This window comes from Eupeodes corollae, chromosome 3, assembly GCF_945859685.1.
Source record: "Eupeodes corollae chromosome 3, idEupCoro1.1, whole genome shotgun sequence".
In the NCBI taxonomy this organism is placed as follows: Eukaryota; Metazoa; Arthropoda; class Insecta; order Diptera; family Syrphidae; genus Eupeodes; species Eupeodes corollae.
This window is the reverse complement of record NC_079149.1, coordinates 9,168,549-9,188,978: the sequence shown is the minus strand read 5'-3', so window position 1 is coordinate 9,188,978 and position 20,430 is coordinate 9,168,549. Positions and strand designations below refer to the sequence as shown.

General features: G+C 34.4%; 1 protein-coding gene across 1 annotated transcript in view; it reads right to left on the bottom strand.

Moving 5' to 3' along the window:
* The window catches only part of LOC129949999 (tyrosine-protein kinase Drl), a 112,606-nt gene that overhangs the window by 34,796 nt on the left and 57,380 nt on the right, over positions 1 to 20,430 (bottom strand). The window contains exons 3-7 of the mRNA XM_056061757.1: positions 9,287 to 9,414; positions 8,596 to 8,833; positions 8,239 to 8,407; positions 5,965 to 6,128; positions 5,605 to 5,747 (exon numbers count right to left, since the gene is read on the bottom strand). Coding sequence (XP_055917732.1) covers positions 5,605 to 5,747; positions 5,965 to 6,128; positions 8,239 to 8,407; positions 8,596 to 8,833; positions 9,287 to 9,414 — 842 coding nt within the window. The remainder of the gene's footprint in view (positions 1 to 5,604; positions 5,748 to 5,964; positions 6,129 to 8,238; positions 8,408 to 8,595; positions 8,834 to 9,286; positions 9,415 to 20,430) is intronic.

Genomic DNA, 20,430 nt, shown 5'->3' with positions numbered 1-20,430 from the left:
AGGCCAGTTTAATAACCCATTGTGATACCACATGAATCTTGAGGCTTCCTCCTAAGCTCAATGAATCCAGTTTGAGCCCCTTACGAAACGTAAGAGGCTGATCATGCTAATAGGATTTATATCGCTTAGATTGTTACAGAAGAATTCTCCTAGGTAATTCGTGCGTTTTCGTGTTCACTACCGTAAGATGATAACGGACGTTTTATGGCCCGAATAAGAAGATATGGATATGGACAATATTTTGTTCTTACATGATGGAACCACTTGCCACACAGCTCTTTTGCGACAAAGATTCCATGGCATACGTGGTGATGATGTCAATTGGCCGCCAGAACATATGATCTGACACCATTGGACTTCTTTAATTGAGGTTATTTGAAAGAAAAAGTGTACATCGATAAAAAATCAACAATTCAAGAGTTAAAGGATGAGAAATTTTGCCACTTTAATGGCATAGAACCTTATTTATACCTCAGTTTCATTGAAAATTTAGAAGATTGATGGAGGTGTACCGAAGAGATGGCGACAGCCATTGGACCGATATTTTTTTCAATGTATAATTGAACTATACCAATATTATTATTATACAAGTAAATAACATTAATTTCTTAAAAAAAATTGTATTTAATTTACTTCCCATAGGAAGTTATTGCAATCGGTCCGATTTGTCGAATTGAAAATGTTGACATTTATCGTTTCAAGGTCCCTAGAGTCATAATAAAAGATTTAAAGAGAGATGTCTGTGCCTGCGTACGTTCATGACGTTTTTTCGTCGTTCGTAGCATAATAACAAGTAGAGATATCGACTTCAAATACATTTTATTATGCAGATAATAATGGAGAAAGATGAAGAAAGGATTCACAAAAAATTGAGTAGATGTTTTTTTTTTTTACCAAAGCTATTTAAAAAAAGGTGAACATTTGATTAACCCAAAATATCTCACGAACCAATAACGCTAGAGACTTGAATTAAATTGAATATTATACCAGTGGCTCAGTACTTGCTATTACTTTAAATTGCTAGCTATTTAAAAGTCCAAATGACCCAAATGATACATTGTTTATATTATTTTTATCAGCAAAGAGTAAAAACTAAAAAATAAAAAAGAGGAGTATAACGAAGAACAACTCATTTATACATTGCGCCATTGTACAAAAATCGATTGGTATTTTGGCATCACCAATTTCTAACAATTGTCTTGATAACTCATGGGCAGTTACATCATTATGTAGGTGAATACGCATATTAATGTCCAGAGTCAATTTTAGTACATATCTCCAAAGAACTGATGACTTCAAACAGGCGTTTATTTCATCAGTAGGTAGGTGATCGAGAAAAGACAGGCAATGTTTGACGAAAGTCCTCTGACAGCAATATCAGAGCACCACCAAAACAGCTGCTGATTACCGCGTAAAGCTCGCATTGTACGATTAAATGTGCACTCATCCCATAAAATAATTGACGTTAATCGCAAAAATTTTGCAATTGCAGAATTTCTCGAAATATTTTAAGTTGGAGTTTCAATCGCCCGTACATTCAATGGCAATTTTAATTCAGAAATATGCGGTCCGACCACCTTCTTATAATGTTGCAGCAATTCCCGAAGATGCAAGTGCCTATTCAATTTTCTGTTCCGATCGAATAGTCGCTAAGATCAATGAAAATGGTGCACCCAAGAAATATAATCCACCTGTATTATTGGAAACGGCTTGCATGATTGTTTCATACGCATGATTTTGTTGAATAGTCAATTCGGTTATATTCGATTGTACAAATAAACGTAAATCATTAGAATTGAACTCCTGCTCACTTTGCAATTCACGATCAAAAAAATCATGTATCTCACGATTTGGTGCGGTCACACCCAATTGTGCTAATGCTTTATTTGCAATCGTTAGAAACATATCTTCAATTATTATTACAGCTTCGTTGTACATTTCCAAGGTAATCAACAAATCGGGATTTCTTTAAGTATTAGTACAAATTGTTTGTATATGGGAGTATAGAAAGATGTTGAGTTTAGACCTTTTCAAGATTTTTTTTTTAAATTTTCTCTTCCTTCTCTGGACTTCCACGAATAATTCAAGACCAAAGTACGCCAAATCGGTAAAGACATTGTTGAGTTTTATTACAACGCAAAGTGGCATTGATTTTTATATATATAGATACTAGCGGACCCGACAGACGTTGTCCTGTCTACACGTCTTTAATTTGAAAATTTCAAACTTTTTTTAATAAGCTAAAACATTCTGGACCATTTTGATGAAAATTATTATTCAAATGTTATGACAATATTTAAAGTCATTACATATAAATGTATTACAATTAGACTAATCGATAGCGTGTGAGTATGTGTAATGAAATCTTCAACTTGTTTTAATTAAAGGTAAAAAAGCTTACACTCAAACTATTTTATTTAAAAAATATATTTTTTTATTTACAAAAACTTAATTTATCGTAATGCCATTGGATGTACATTATTTTTGGTTAAACCCAAATTCGATGGTTTTCCAACTCTGGAACACGCAACATATAATTAGCCGTGAGAAAAACATGGGTTTTCTAAATCTATGCCACAAATTGTCATTGTTTGGCCTTGTGACTTATTTATAGTCATAGCATAGGCCAAGCGGATTGGAAATTGTAAACGTTTAAATGGTATAGGTGAATCTGAAGGAATCATTGGGATCCGTGGTAAAAGTACAACTTCACCTTGAAATTTTCCACTCAAAATAGAATGTTGCCCATGATTTTTTTTACAACTAATCGCGTGCCATTACACAATTTTGGGGCATTTAAATTTCGAAGCAAAATTATAGGTGAGCCAATTTTCAGTCGCAAATTATGTGGTGGCATTCCAGGTAAATCTAGTGAATTTAGAAACTCTACAGGATAGTTGACAACTTCGTCAGGATCAACAACAGTGTCAATCGATTTAAATGCAATTTCATCACCAGGCAATAACTGTTGTATTTTAAAATTGATGGCGTCAACATCTAAATTTTTTGCGGCTAAAATAGCCCGCTCTCGCAGCAATTCATGATTAGTATAATTATGTCTTAAATCTGGAAAGATACTTGTTATTAACTCATCTTTGGTAGCCGCTATGTTGCAAAAATTCTCTGGAAGTCGAATATATTGTGTATCTTCATACAATTGAATTTTACCTTTGCCAATGTCTAACAATTGTTCAGAGAATCCTGACGCTAATGGATAATTTTGAAGTCGAACGCGCATATTAATAGTAAGGCATAATTTAGTGACATTTGGCCATAGATAAGATTCTTTCAAACATGCGTTTATTTCGTCTGCATATGTCGCGCGTGGAATGACTGGTAATGTTTGTCTGAAATCACCAGACAGCAGCAGTAAAGCACCACCGAAAAGCCGAGCATTATTTTTGATATCTTTCAGGGATCTGTCGAGAGCTTCAAGCGAATGCTTGTGGGCCATTGTACATTCATCCCAGATAATAATTTTACATTTTCTCAAAACTTCAGCCATGCCTGAATGCTTCTTTATGTTACACATTGCTTCGGGATTTTTATGAACGTTCAAAGGTAATTTAAGTGCTGAATGCGCAGTCCGTCCAGTATCAAGTAACGTTGCTGCAATGCCTTATGAAGCAATGGCCAATGCAATATGATTTTGAGATCGAATCCGCGCAAGTATCAGTGCGATAAGAAATGTTTTACCAGTGCCACCTGGATCGTCTAAAAAAAGAATCCACCTTGTTGTGTTGCAATTGAAATGTTAATTTGATCATATACATTTCGTTGTTCAGAAGTAAGCAATTGTTCATTTTCCGCAACAAAAGTAGTCAAAAAAGTCTTATTGAACTGGTGTTCACGTTGAACATCGCTGTTGATGATGTCTACTGCTGGGCGATTCGGCGCTGGCATTCCAAAATGGATGAGCGGCATGTTTGAAATAAGAATACACATATCCTCAATCATTATTAATGACTCGTTGTATATTTCGGGAGAATTCAATATTAAGATTTTGATTAGTAATTCTAGTCCGATGCAAAATATCCTCACTCATTGAGTCTTTATATTTGTTCCAGAGAGCAGATGCATCCGACGGAAAACTTGTCAATATTATTGAAAATAATTGACGAATTTGTTGTGAAGATGAGCTCAGTGCTGCATCTGCAAGTGTCCAGCGGACAAAATTGTGAATCTAAACCATTCTCAGATCCCCTTGAACACACACAAAAAATTTCATCAAAATCGGTCCAGTCGTTTAAGAGAAGTTCAGTGACATACACACTCACAGAACAATTATATATATTAAGATTATTATATTATTTTCAACATTTTATACAAATTTAAGAAAAATGGAATTGACAGTTTTTTTTACAAAAAATAAAAAAACTAAAAAAAAACATTACTAAAACTTGGACAAAATTTACTTTTGACTCAAACATCTTTTCAAAATTTAAAAATATTGGGTTTACACTTATTTTATCTAACAGAAAATATTGTTTCCGATGTTTAGTGAATTTTTAATAGAAATCAAACAGTCAGTTTTTCATACAAAATTAAAATCTACAAAAAAAGTACTCAAAATTGGTAAAATAATGAACAAATCGTGAATAATAGAAGACATTGAATTAAAATTAATTTCATTCATCCAATTTGTATTTGTATATGCAAGAAATAAAAACTTGCTACGAAAATGAGTAAAATAAGTTTTCGACTAAAACATTCAACTGAAACCCGAAAAACTAAAAACCCTTTTAATCACGACAAATGGACACACTGGATGGGTAGTTATCAGTGTGGGTCGCATCCTAGCCTCTTTTTTAAAATTAACAACGGAACTTGAAATTTAATCGCCCTTTGTTTTGTTAGTCTTAGATAAATCGACACACCGATACAAATGAGAAGCTATGGTTTATTTGGTTTTTGGAAAAATGTAAACTCATTGCAAAAACGCTGTTTTTCTGTTACATACATTATTCTTGAGGAAATATAATTTTTTTATTTATAATAAAGTTTTCAATTGTATTTTTGTTACTTTCATATCAATTTCTTGAGAATTGAAGAGGCCGACGAAAAAAATGTATTTTAAACATACGGATCATGGATCTAGATTCAATTGACACTGAAACGTCGAGAAATGTCAAGTTTTTCAGTTCAGCAAATCAAAACGATGACATTAATTTTTGATGTGAAGTTTGATAACAGTTTTACATTATGTCATATTTAAATTTTTGTCTTTAAATGAATGTAGAGTGAAGATCTAATTTTAGTTTTCATATTTCGAGCTGCAAGGTGTTATAGGCCCCCGTTCTCAATCAGAAATCATAGCATTATTGATATTCAACACAAATTTCCTCCTTAATTTTTAAGAAACTTTAAAATTATATAAACTTAAATTCAATTTAAAAAATTGAATAGAAATTGGTCAATCTATTACCCAAAAAGTTATAGGTACTAAATTTATATTTAACTAGCGAAATTTCAAGTTTAAATTCATACACTCATTTCAAAACACCCCCTTTATTTGCATCCTTAATCCATAATCACAGTGAAATGATATTCCATTTTTTTTGTTAAAAAAAGGATAACACACAAACAAAATATATTAAAACTCACCTGAGTAAGCTGCGATGAAGCATAATACGAAATCCTCGAGGGACACACTGATTCGGGTTTTGAGTATATCGTCTCTGCTATCTGGTCACCCATTGGCAATAGAGCTGTCGCATATGGTGATGGTGTAGGTGAACCACGAAATCCTATAAAATAAACCACACATCTTATAGTGACACATTCGAATTTTATTTATGTTTATATGTATGTTTGTATGTATGTATAGAAGTAGTATATCCTGCGAATAGCATACGGGATTTGGATGACGAGAGAAAAGCGAAATATTCAATTTCCTCCAAAAACATCCGCATACTTTTCACTTCGTTTATTTGTGTGTATGTATGAAAAAAAAGGACCACCTACTATCAAATATATTACATGACTTTTTTGACTCTGTCAGCGGGAACTTATTCAGGCTGGCAATCGTCGCATATGATCCGCTGTTCACACTCGGTGGCCGTCCCAGAGGATCCAATCGTATAAACACATTTTGGTGGCTTCCGTAGGCAGCTGTTGTAAAGCTTGTACTGCGGATATATGCAAAAAAAAAAGAAAATAGTAATAAAAATAAACTAAAAAATCAAATGACTTTTCTTTGTGTCTACATTCAAAAAAAAAAGGATTCTTGGTTATATCACACGCAAAACCATCAAAACAGACTTGGTCCTATCTCTTTTTCCTGTTGGTATATTGCCTGTCAGCTAAACAAACTTTTTATCTCATTTTTCCTTTTTTGCCCAAAAATACACCTGTCAGACATTGTAAAGGTGTCAGAGAAGGAATTTAAATCCTGATTTCCTCGCACACTTTATTACATGATGTCCTACAACAACTATAGCTCTACGACACGACTATATACGAGCCGAGCATAGTACTTTTTGAATCCTTTTTATAGTCAAAATGAAGAGTTAAAAAGGAAGGATTCATTTTTGGTGGTAGAGGGAGATGTGGTAAGGCAAATACTACACAAAATAAGGAAGAAAATTCACCGCCGAAAAGTGTAACATATTTTTTTTTGAAGAACCAGCATTTTTATTTGAATTTTAAATTTCCGCTCACGTCCTTCATGTTTTTTTTGGATAGTTGTGTATCCGTATCCGCTTGCCATTTAGGAACAGTAGCGGGAGGTAGACGTGGACGAGCAACGACGACGACGTTGACGACTCATCCATCTATTGTCGTTGTCGTGACTGACTATCAGCAGAAGAAGCTGAGCGAAAGAAATCCGGTTTAATTGAGGGTATTTATACAACGGTAACAGGAAGAGCAACACCATGAATATTAAATGCACTTTACTTTACATAAAATTGAGGTGAATTTCACCAGATACTTAGTATGAATAGTTTTTTTATAATAATTTTGAAGGATTCCGTATTTGAATAATAGTCCTTAACAAATCTCGATGATCTATTAATTGTTTCAAAAAAGATCCACAATTTTTAAAAAATCATTTCATATTCGTGCATTTACAAGAAACTTTAAAGGAGTAATACAAGAAAGTAGGCGTGGTGGTAGGTGGAATTATTAATTCATTGTATAATAAAATATTAAATATAGATTTAACTAACAAAAAGTGTTCAGCAATTCTCTTTTCATGTTTTCATGGAGATTTTGGCATTATATCTCTGAAGTAGGCGTGGTGATGGGTGGCGATGGGTGGAATTTATTTCAGATTCAATATAATCACTTTTTATTTAAGTTTTACTCTCGCTTACAAAAAATTTCAAAATATTTCAAATAATTTTGTTACCGGAATCGAATATTAATTTATTTAAAGATTTGTTTTTATAAAAGAAAATATTTTGCCCAGAAGAAGCTTTCATCAAGGTCACTGTTTATGTTTTAGCTGCAAGGCAATTTACTGGATCTATATGTCAAGTAATGCATTCCTAACAAAGTTTGAACTCGAAATTACAAGGTTTGGCAAGAAATCAAATGCCATTTAAATTGTTTCTTGGGTTGCAGGAATAAGTTTGTAAGACCTGATGGGGGATTTTATTTAAAAATACTTTCAACTCTATACCTTTTGGTATTAAGTAATTAAACAATAAGTGGGCGTGGTGGTGGGTTGAACAAATGATTTATGTTTTAAGAAAATATAAGGTTTAAAAGATGTTAAGCAATTCCCTGTTCATCTATTTTCTTAAGAAGATTTTTTAAGAAAAATCCCATTAAGTGGGCGTTTAAATGGGTGGATTCTATGCAAACATTTAAGTCATTTTCTTTATATAATATTTGAAGTATTTTATTACTGGATTCAAATATCTGCACTATTTATACAAATGAACGTATCTCTTCATTAAAAAATTGTTTTTCATAAACAATTAGCTCTAATAAAGTCCATTGTCAATTATTTTCTTTCTTAAAAACGAGTTCATAACTGGATAAATTCTCCTTTTTGACATAACTCTTTATTTTTGAAGCAACAAAGTCATTTAAACGAAATTGCTGGAATTCCTTTTAATTTAGGGAGCTACCTACACAAAAACCATTCCGTTGTTATGGGAAACATCTTGTCTCAAAAAAATAGAAATTATACCTAGCTAGAAAGCTATCGCGTCTATAAACATAGATAGGTCTAAAGGATCTATAGGTACAACACCTTTCATTCTTTTTGTGCCAATTAAAAATACTCACTGCAAAGAATCCTGACGAATTTGTTTTCTCGCCCGAACGTACATGGCACTGGCTATCAGTCCAACAACCAGAACCAAACCAAGAGCACAAGCAGCCGCACCTAGCAATGCCGGACCCTGTGACGGGGCTTGAGCTGGAGCCGGAGACTGATTGGGCGCTGGAAACAGACCTATACAAAAAAGAAACGAAAAGAAATGAAAATAAAACAGACAAACAAATTGAATTAAGTCAATCCTCAAAGTTGCTGAAGCCAGAACCAGGGCCAGAACCAGAGTCAAAGCTAAAGCCAAAGCACCGGGTTCCGCAACATCCTTAATGTACATATGAATATAGGAGTAGGTAGGTATAGATTCTTACCTTTTAGGCAAATTTTATTGCGCTTGAAACCCAATTTAGTGTCATTCGTCCTGGGTGGACCCCGAACATGCATATTGATGCTAAGTGGTACTTGATCGGTTGCATTTCCCGTGCACGGCAGATGTACGGTGAATGTTTCGATAGCTTGTGGAACATAGCCCTTGGGCGGTATACTAAGGGTGGGCGCTGCCAGCGCCCCCTGGTCGGATTTATACTCAATGGTGATTATGTATGGCAGCTAAGTGATGTTCCAACAGTTCCAGGACGAAAAAGGGAAGCGTGCAAGAAGAAGAGAAAGCAAATTAGGTTATGAAACAAGGGTTATCCCTCACGTATGTATGTTTTGTACATATATAACATAGCAGCAGCAACATGGGTGATGGCTTATGGGTGCAAGGAGACAGAGGATGTTTGTGTGTCAGGAAGATGGGAATTGTACAAATGGATTTGAAAGCAGGATAATTTGGCACACAGGCACATAAGACATATGATTTTGGAGCACTTGTATCTCTCTTTATGTGTGTGGTGCTTCCTGTCAAGTGCATCATACTGTGTGTGTTTATTTTGTTTGTTTTTTCTCTCGTTGTTGTTGTTATTTTTCGTCCTGAACATACATAAATATGTATACACAAATGCCAAAGAAGGTGCGGAAGGGTTAAAGAAGGGAGTTGCTCTGGGTCGAAATACTCACCGGATATGTCGTTAGACTCTGCCATGAGAATTCCAGGTCGTGCACATCTGCCGGAACAGGTACTGTGAAGTGCATCGCATATGTGTTTATAGCACCCTCGTGAACATAAAATAAATCAGCTTCAAGGCCTGTTGAAAGAGAGAGATAGAAAAATATAGATATATATAGACATTTAAAGAAACAGAATAATAAAGGATATCTTTACAAGTATATGTTTGGTTTTCTTTCCTTATTTTTTTAAAAGAATTTTGTGAAATTAAATGAAATGAAAATATTATTTCGCAATTTGGTTTAATTTTCTTTCAACGAATGTTTTTGCATTAAGGTTAAGTCTCTCAAGTATTCTCAAAAGAACAGAACAATATGGCACTCGTGTAGACGCATACAAAAAATAGGACATACATGCATTTGAGAAATTCACAGGAGATGTGTACGTTATTCGAACAAGAAAGAATATGTTGTTTTTGTTCTCTTTCAGAATATCTTATAAACCTTTAACACCCGCCGAAATACTTTTGAATTTAGATATTTTTTTTAAAAGTCATTGTTATACCTAAACAAGGGAAGCTACCAACATCTTACAGGCTAATATCGATGATACCAATCATGGCTAAAAAAAAAAGTATAGAAAAAAGAAGGTTTAATCCGAATTATCAGTCTTACAGTAGTCTAAGTAGGTCTCTTTTAAATTACGGATGTTTTATATTCTAAAATGCTAAGTTTTTAATAAGGTTTGACTCTTGGAATTTGAGTGCAAGCTTCACATGGGCTTGGACATCCTGAGTCAGCACTATTAAATACTGAAGTTCAACGTTACAAACCAGATCGTAAGTGTACGGTAGGACCAAAATTACTCACATCTTAAGCAAATTTAAGCCGGTGTACTACAAGGAAGTGTCCTAGGGCCAACTTTTCATCGGTTTTATACAAGCGATATTCCAGTTGACGTAAACGCTATCACGGCCATTTACCACCTTTGCTAATGATACTGCAGTAATAAGGTCAGATAAATCGTTTACGAATTCTATAAAATTCTTTAAAAAATCTCAACTAATTGCATCGAATGTCAAATACTTTAGTTATAAAGATCGATGTTCGAAAGACGTTGGAGCTATTTCTAACGAAATCAAAACTTTTCGAAGTTTTATTCGATAAAAAACTGGAGAGATTAATAATATTTAATTTTCAAATAGGGACTTGACAGCTCTGAATTTAGTTTGTGGATGCACCCACTCACTTATCATCGAACTGTCATTGTAAATTTATTCAATAAAACTCAACATTTTTATCATGGTAAAATTCAAAAATGAGCAAATTATCCACAATTATTCTACTGAAATTCGGAGTAGGTAACTGCAACTCTATCGTAATTCTTGCTTAAGTAGACAGACAATAGCAAGTTTAGCGCAATATTTTGAAATTTCAAATTTCAAATCAGTCAATTCCTCAGCAGGTGTTCTTAATATTTGGGCAACTCTCACTCTCAGAGCACTTTACGGCGTAGTTTGCGTAAGGGACTTGATATACACCCATACACGCTTACTCTAGAATTGAGACCGATGGCATTGAAGTGAAGCTATTTACGTTCTCGAATTTTGCAAGTTGTCAATTTATTATTGAAAAACCCCTTAAAGTCTGAAAAAATTATTGGCAATCAAAAGAATAAAATTAACAATAGTGGTTTCTGAAACGTGCTATATTTGAGTCATAGTTGGTTTTGAGTTTTGATTTCAATTCTTCGACAATTATCTCTTCAGAATAAACTAAACGGTAAAAAATACGATGTATCAGACAATTAGCTGCAGTAGAGTCACACCAACTTCTGAAAGGGATTACGATATAATGTTTGGAGACGCACCAAGCCACATGAGTGGATGGTCTCAAAGCTTTGTGTAGGTAGTATCTCCTTATTATCATTGATTGGTTTTGATTAAATGGTAGGGGTGATTTTAGTGTGGTAAGAATCGTTCACGTCGGTACCAATTTTTACTGAGGGTCTTTTGAAAATTTCCTTCGGATGAAAAAAAATGTTGATGATGTGTAAGGAATAATGTCTGAAACTCCAAAAATGTACTAACAATTTAAATACTCCGCTATTTGTTGATAGCTATCAGTCTTCCTTATGTAAAATTCTATTTTATCCAATCCTTAGCTGTCAACTTGTTTTGTGAAATCCTGTGCATACTTTCGGACAATTTTCGTAACAAATAAGTCCATAGGGAAAAGATTAAGATTAGGTAAAACCAAAACCACAATGCGTCTTTCAAAAGCTTAACTTAGCTTAAAGAAAATCAACAACATTTTTAAAAATTAATATTTTGAAGAAAAAAATTAAGGTGTTATTCAGAAGAGTTAGCAAAAAAAATTCCAAGAGGTTTGACCAAAGATAAAAAATTATTTTTAAGGGAAATTAAATGAAATGTCTTTTGTTTTCAGGTTCATAAACAACCAAAAAATAGACGCTCGGTCCTTAGATAGCTGTCTCCAGTTTCGCATGTCAAGTTTATCGAGCCCGTCATCTACCTGCGTGCGCCACCTTCGTCGCGATCTTTCACTACTCCGCCGTCTCTTGGGATTGGATTCGATGATCATCCGGACTGGAGCGTTGATGTCCATTCGCTCTACGTGACCCAAACATCTAAGTCGTTAGACTTTAATTCTGTTGACCAGCTCAGTGTCGCTGTACAGCCCGAACAGTTCGTCCTTGTGTATTTTCCTCAATTCTCCATCTACCCGAAGAATTTTTCTTTCGAAGCATACTCAGATCCTCTCATCCTTCTTTGACAGGGTCCAGGCCTCAGCGCCAAAAATGAGAACCGGTTGAGTGTCTTAAAGATGGTGATTTCAGATGCTCGAGAGAGGACTACACTACTCAATTACCTTCTAAGTCCAAAGAAGCAGCTATTTGCAAGAGTTATTCTTCGTTTCCAGCGCTGGTGTCATTGTCTAAATTTATAGCGGTGCATAGGTAGCCAAAGTCCTCAACTACTTCAAAGTTATAGCTGTCCATGGTGACATTTTGTCCAAGACATCGTCGATCAATGCCCTTTTTTGATAACAGCATATACTTGGTCTTGGCCTCATTGACCACTAAACCCATCTTATCCGCTCCCATCATAATGCTCAAAAACGCTCCACTGACATTACGCTTTGTTCTTCCAATTATGTCAATATCATTTCCGTATCTGAGTAATTGGATGTACTTTTGGAAGATTGTGCCTCTTATGTTGACGGTTGAGTTTTGCACAATTCTTTCCAGAACCATGTTAAGGAAGTCACATGACTGTGCATCGCCTTGTCTAAAACCTTTTTAGACATCAAATGCATCGGTGAGATTTTTTCCGACCTTGATAGCAGCGTGCATTCTCCATCGTCATTCTGTACAAACGGATAAGTCTGACAGGGATGCCAAAACTAGACATTGCTCGGTAGAGCTCTTCCCTATAGATGCTGTCATCCGCGGCTTTAAAATCGATAAAGAGATGTTGGTTATCGATTTGAAGGTCCTGGGTTTTTCCAAGATCTGCGGTAATGTGAATATTTAGTCAATGGTGAACTTTCCTGCTCTGAAGACACACTGATAAAAGACCTATCAGTTTGTTAACGAACGACTTCAGACGTTCACATAATACTGCAGAGAGGATCTTATATGCAATGTTCAAGAGACTGATGCCTCTGTAGTTGGCGTAATCTGTTGAGGTCTCCTATCTTATGTATTGGGCAAACTGTGCTGATTCCACTCATCGGGCATACTATCCTCCAACCATATTTTGCAGATGAGTTGGTATTGCTTTGATTAATTCAGCAGCTACGCGCGCCGTCAGCTCCAGCAGCTTTGTTTGACTTCAGTTTAGATAAAGCTATCTTCACTTCATGGAGGTCGGGTTGGTGAAATTGTTGATCTGCGTCGCCTAGGTTGAGTGGTTCTCTCTTCCTTACAGCGGAATTCGGTTCGTCATCGCCGTTATATAATTTGGGGAATTGGTCTTTAAATATTCTCAACACAAACTGCTATTCTACTAAAATTTGCCCCTGATCGTCCTTAGAGGCCCTGGAACTTATGATAACACTGAATCTTTGAAACCAAGCATATAATTCTATAATTTACTGCCCATACAAGGAACCTTTAAACAAACTTAGTGGAAACCGTTTCTGTAAACTGTAGAGTTTTAAAAGTTTTGTAATAGTCAACTTTTTTTTATTCTTTGTGAAACATCATTTAAGCTTCCAGTTAAAGCAAAACCTCAATACATTTTCAATCCTGCCTCCAGCTTTATAATCGCTCAGTCTTGCTTCAGGTACCCTTTAGGTAGGTACTACTCAAATCTTCTCAATCTTAATCTGAGAGATTTAAAGTCACTCAGCGAGAAGTCTTACTTGATGGAACTAAAAACATAAGCCCTCGAATCTAAAAGTGGTAAGTAAACTTTTGTTACTGACTGTTTCATCCAATCATACATATAAGACTTCTTCTTTATTTTGTTCTGACATACGATAAGGATGATGATGCTGATGGTGATGGTGATGGTGAAAGACACAATTGATTTTTATTTTACCATAGAGCTCTCACGCTGAGAGGTTAAGACACAATCTGTTTTGGACCAAATGCGATGTATCAAACTCTTATACCCTACCTATTTGCTATCCTAGATGTACTCTATGTTCGTTAGCCAAAGCTGATGCTATTTTAAAGTACCCTTTTTTACCATTTTCCCTCTCGTATATATTCCTTTCAACTTTATTTGATTATGTACTTGGATAAAGGTTTTTTCTTCTACTTCTTCTCCTACTTCTTGTTCTTGTTGCTCTGAATTTTTTGCTTTTCTTGTTCTTTATTCTCATAGTGAATCCCATCAAGCCAGAGTTAGGTTGAGTATAGTGCATTGTAAAGTTCACATCACATCGGAAGAGAAGAACCAGAAGAATAACAAAAAACGAACAAAAACAAATTTTTAAACTTAAGAAAAAGCTTTTTTGTGGCATCCTATTATCCTCAAAATTAAGGCTAAAAGTTTTTGAATGGCAGCGGCGGCGGCGGCAACAGCGGCAGCGGCGTTCGCCTCGCTTGATGTGATGCTGTGTGAACGCATATCGTCCTAGTCTTAGTCCTCTCGTACGTTGTACCTACACTCTTTTTCTATTTTTCAATGACTAAAGAGTATAAAGTGGATAGAACCTCAAGCTCAACATTTCCTTCATCTCTGCTGGCTTACTCTCCACTCAATCTATCGAATGCGAGGGGGCGTACTCACGCCCACGTCCACTTTTTCTGCAGTGCGTTGCGTTGTTATCGGTTCGGTTCTGAGTTGTGAGGTTGGTGTACGTCCTTTCGGTTGGTCGTACGGTCGGTTGGTTGGTTATAGCAGTGGTTGTGATGTTGGTTCTGGGTTCGTTCCATTAGGAAGGTACTTTGAAAATCGTTTAATGGATTTTCCGTGACTCTACTCTTTTTGTACTTTGTGACTTAAGCGAATTTTAAGTATAAATTCCCTGCTACTGCTTCCATCATGTTCCACCCTTTTCCTAACCTAACCTATGTTTATATAATGTAAGGCCCCTTTCGCCTCCTCTCATGCTGAGTTCAAACCGTAATTCTTCGTTGATCGGTGAGTTGCACCGGCTTTCTGTTTTGATCCCGGAACTGTGCAATGTTTTTTCGATTATATTATATTATATCAACATCCTCCTCCAGTCCTGTTCCTGGCTTGGTAGGTATAGGGTGGTTCAATTTACAATACGTATACATAAGTTCGTCCTCTTCTCCTGAGAAAGGATGACATATTAATTTGTTCTGACTTCTTTCTTTTTCAAACCCTCACTTTTCTAATTTTTTTGTGTTGGGTTTGTTCGTTTGAGAAAAATTGTGTTGGGTTTGAAAGTGAATTATATGTTTTTGTGACAAAATACAGAATTAGAGAAGTGTGTAGGTGAAGAAGTCTCTCGCTGGGATTAATTGATTTAGTAGATTGTGAAATCTAAGCGAACGGGAATTGCATGTAATTAAGGATGTGGGCGTTTTTGGAGTTTATATTAGAGAGTAAGGTCCTTAATTCAAAAGTGAAATATGTATAAATGACATTTGGGAGTGGTAAAAGTGGCAGTTTGACCTTTTTTCAAATTAATCAAGGCTTAAGTATAAATCTTGTGTCATTATACGTAATTGAAATTTATTTCAAAATGCTGATGTTTTTTAAAGAGAAAAAAAAATTAATGAACTGCCAGCTAAGTAAATTGAAATGGATTCTGATTACTTGAAATAACCTTGATGTTCCGTTGAAAGCTTAATAATTTTAATACCATCAAAAAAGATGCAGATTGGCAAAGGTGTAATTATGCTGTTCGTAGGTTCAAATATTAAAATATGAACTTAAACGGATGAACAATTGACTGTCTTTGATTTCCATTAGAGGAATGGAAGAGTGGGGGGGGGATTAATATGACTATCTTTCTCGTATAACTTCAATTTTCCAGAAACTATGATAGTTAAAACATTGACTTGTTTAGTTTTTTTTCATCTTACATTCTTGTGTTTTTGAAAAAAAATGGATCAAGGAGTTAAGTTTTGCTTTGAAATTGAGTGAATTCAATAGTTTGTTTTTTAAGAAATTATAATTTTAGAGTAGTATAAGGAATTTATTCATTGTTAATTTTAAGTTTTGTGTTTTTAGATGAAATTTTAATATGAAGACAAAAATTATTTACATTTTGTGTAAGATAAGAAAAATATTATTTGTTAATTACGTTTTTTTTACGTTTTTTGTACTAAAATTATGAAATAGATTTTCCAAAAATATTATATAAATGTTAACAACTTTTTTATGCACATGATGCAATATGTTTGATTTGTATATCTTTATATTTGTTCCCGAGATATTTTATTCAAATAGAAGCTTTTTTTAACGGTTATTATGTTTACAAACGAACTATCTGCGCCGGCGTTACTCACATGATTTAAAAAGGTTATAGACAAAAAAGATAGACATATCCCGTCACTGTTTTTTTTTTTGAACTATTAAAGAGCATTATTCTAGCAAAACTTTAACCGTTTCCACAGCTCACGCATTGCAAACTCGCAAAAAGGAAATAAGCCCAGACTCTGAAACATTATTTACTGGCGTTCTGCTCGTATAAGTTTAAGCGTGACATTATGTACCCTTCTTCAATAAATGAACCATCTAACATTAAAAGAATTGTTCAAATCGGTCCAGCAGTTTTTGAGATTATCGCGCTCAAACAAACAAACAAGCAAGCAAACAAACAAACAAACTCTTCAGCTATGTAATATTGATATAGAGTTCAACTGGTATTTTCTATGGTAATCAATAAACTTTAAAATTTTTTATTTTAATTACTATAGTGAGTTTCATTAATTTTATTAAATGCAAAATATTTTGAGTTATTTTTTAGAAAAAAAACGTAATGTTATTCTTCGACGCATACAATTATCAACTTCCAGGGTTCGATTTGTCAAATTGAAAATTTTGACATTTCTCGATGTTTCAAGGTCCCTAGAGTCAAAATAAAAGATTTTTAGAAAGGTGTCTGTACGTTCGTGTGTACGTACGTCCGCATGTCCGACAATTTAGGGTGTCCCGCCGATGTATGAGAATTTTTTTTTCGAGCTACACTATCAAAAGGGGTATCAAAATTTGTGTAATTTTACACAGATAAAGAAAACGTCAAAAAACTTAAAGAACATGTTATCTTGGGGGTAGTACCGGGCTTTTTAAATTTCATGTTTTTACATACTTTAACCGTTTGAATAAAACTATAAACAAATTAAGTTTTAAACGTATTTTATTATTAATATTATTTAAACAAATCAAATAAAAACAAAATAAGCAAGAAATAATTTTTAATTAATGACATAACCTTAGAATTTACACTTATTTTCCAAAATTTGGCATTTCTGCACGAGATTTCAACTTGTTTTTAATAAAGCCATCTCTAGAAGTAGGGTCAGTTAAGAGAGTTGAATCTTTGGAAGAAACCAAGCCGACATCAGCCAAAACAGCAGAAGCGAAAGCAGCAGCAGATCGCGTGAATAAACCGTATCGATAACATACCTTGGCAACTGTTGGCAACATCAATCTTGAAGTCGATGGTGCCTCTGTCAAAAGGGGGTTTGTTGGGAATGCCTCAGTTACCGAATGTGTTTCTCGGGAAGATTCACGCACCAACTCTTCATTGCAGTTTCCTGAGGCAATATCCGTTTCCTGCGTAGACCATTTTTTTGCTTCCCTCTTTGAGTCTTTGATTTGCCTCTGCTGTAGTTTCTTCAAGATATTTATTTCTTTCTTGTCAACCCCGCCTTTCATTTCTTTTTTCCTTTCAAAAAACTTCTCTCATGGATGGGAACTTTCTTTGGTTTTAAACACGAACAAGTTTCAAATGAAGTGCATTTACAAGCAGCAACGTCGAAAAGCTTCGCAGATGACTCTAAAAAACACTTCAGTTTGTTTTCGAAACTAGCACTTTGTTTGCTTTTGGGGTATCGCTTCACAATATTGTACCTTTCGAAACAGGAATTAAGTAATTAAATAACTCTTTCCTTAGTTACAATTGGAATCGAAGCTTTAGGCGAAATATTGTCGATTTCTTTAAAAACATGGGAAGGATCCTTTCCGTTGAATTTAAGTTTTTGTTCTTTAATTCAAATTGTGTCAGATTTATAGAGGAGTGGTTTTAACTTCCAGGAAAGTGATGATAATATCAATATGCGCCAAAAAAAACGTATTGTTGCATGCAAATCAAAACGTCAAATATGTTCTTAACCTAATAAGATCAAAAAGTTAGTATTTTATAATAAATAGTAGCTCAGGAACCGAAATTAAGGAAGGGAAAAAGCATAAAAATATCAATTTGTCAAAATTTTGAGGGTCGGTACAACCCCCTAGACAAATTTTAATATTTTTGTTAATATATTTTAGTAATCTAAGTCCAATATTTTAGTAATCTAAGTTTTGAGAAGTCTTTTGTTCGGAAAATCCAATAAAAAACTTCAAACTTTTTTTATTTCACAGAAAATATTGTTTTTGATATGCAGTTATTTTTTTTTATAAAGATCCATTCCTTTTTTTCATAAAAAAATAAAATCTACAGGAAATAGTAAGCAAATTTTGTAAAAATTGATGTTCAGTTCTTGATATCTCTCAAATTAATTTCATTCATCCAATTTGTAAAAATTTAAGAAATTCTACTTAAATGGGTAAAAATTAGTTTTCCACTAAAAATCTATTTAATAAAACAACATTTGCAATCTAAACTATTTCCTTATATGAAAAATATTGTTGATAATTTAAAAATTTTTAAGAATAATTCAACTGACAACTTTTTTAACTCAACATTAAAACCTACAAACTTTTAAGCAAGACAAATCGACTGACGGGAGGGGAAGTTATCAGTATGGGTCGCATCGCAGATTCTTTTTTTTTTGAATTAAAATAGGGACCACTTAATGGGTGTGACTTAAGTTTGATTTTTTTTGTATGTTCGTAAGTGTTATGGTTTAATTGCATCACCATCGTATACGGTGCAACGATCTTACTATAATATTCAGTGACGCTATGTACAATAAAGAATTGATTGCTTTTGAGGGTCTTTGCATTATCATTGCCAACTGACCACTCAGTCATTTCGGTTGCAATTACCAAACCACGTGGACTACAATACAATGCTGTAGAAATGGCAACGTTTGTTGCTCGCAATGCTCCCACTAATGAATGAAGAACAAAGAAGCATTTATGACCACACCATGCTCCCAGTTTCGGCAGAACAAAGCGGATTCTTTTTTTTTTTTGGATGCACCATCAGGTGGAACTGGCAAAACATTTCTTATTTCGCTAATTCCTGCTAAAATAATATCGAATAATGGTTTCTCCTTGGCTGTTGCATCTTCTGGAATGGCGGCAACTTTATTGGATGGAAGCAGAACAGCTCATTCAGTATTTAAAGTGCCACTAAATATTCAAAATAACCCAGACGTGGTAAAAAAACAATCATCCATTGTCACAATGCTGAAACAGTGTAAAATTATCATCTGGGATGAATGCACTATGGCACTCAAATATTTGCTTGAGGCATTTGAAAATCATCGCCACTGTGGCGTAATGTTGAAAAAGTTCAACTGAAAGTAAATATGCGTATTCAAATGCTTCAAGATCCATCCATCAAAACATTTTCAAAACTACGGTTAGATATAGCCGACGGACAAGTTACTACAGATGAAACTAGATGCAAAAAATTACCGGTCGATTTATGCAAGATTATTGATTCACAAGATGCTCTCATTGACCAGATGTTTAACGATGTACAGAAACATTATACAAATCATAAGTGGCTGGAAGAAAAATCAATTTTAGCAGCGAAAAATTTGGATGTCAACGAATTAAATCCCAAGATACAACATTTGTTAGCAGGAAACTTGGTGTCCTACAAATCTATTGATATAGTTTATGATGCTATCAAAGCTGTAAATATCCAACTGAGTTTTTGAACGCCTTCAATTTCCAATTATATTGGCATTTGCTATCAATAAGTGTCGAGGCCAAACGATGTCTGTCTACGGCCTAGATTTGAGCACTTAATGTTTTACGCAGACAATTATAGGTGGCGTGCTCTCGAGTGTGCAAACCATCCATTTTGTTTATGTTGGCGAAAGATGGGATAACAAAAAATATTGTACACTATGTTCAATGAGGGATTGACATCGCTTTTGGTTGTAAAGTCATAATTAGCAATATTTACATAATTTTAATGAATTAAACAAATTGTTTCGTGATTTGTTATTTTGATATTTTGTCACCGTTTACAGTGCTTTATAGCTTTTACACTTATATACACACTTGAAATAAGATATTTTTTAGAAATTAATTATATGACAACACAACGTTTGTCGGGTCAGCTAGTATTTTTATAAAAAAGCGAGCTGTGCTCCGCGACGATACAAGCATGCTTTTTTAACTTCCCATAGGAAGTTATTGTAATGGGTCCGATTTGTCAAATTGAAATTTTTGACATTTCTCGACGTTTCAAGGTGCCTAGAGTCGAAATAAAAGATTTTTAGAAAGATGTCTGTGCGTGCGTGTGTACGTACGTTTGTACGTCCGTACGTTCGCGACGTTTTTTTCGTCGTCCATAGCTCA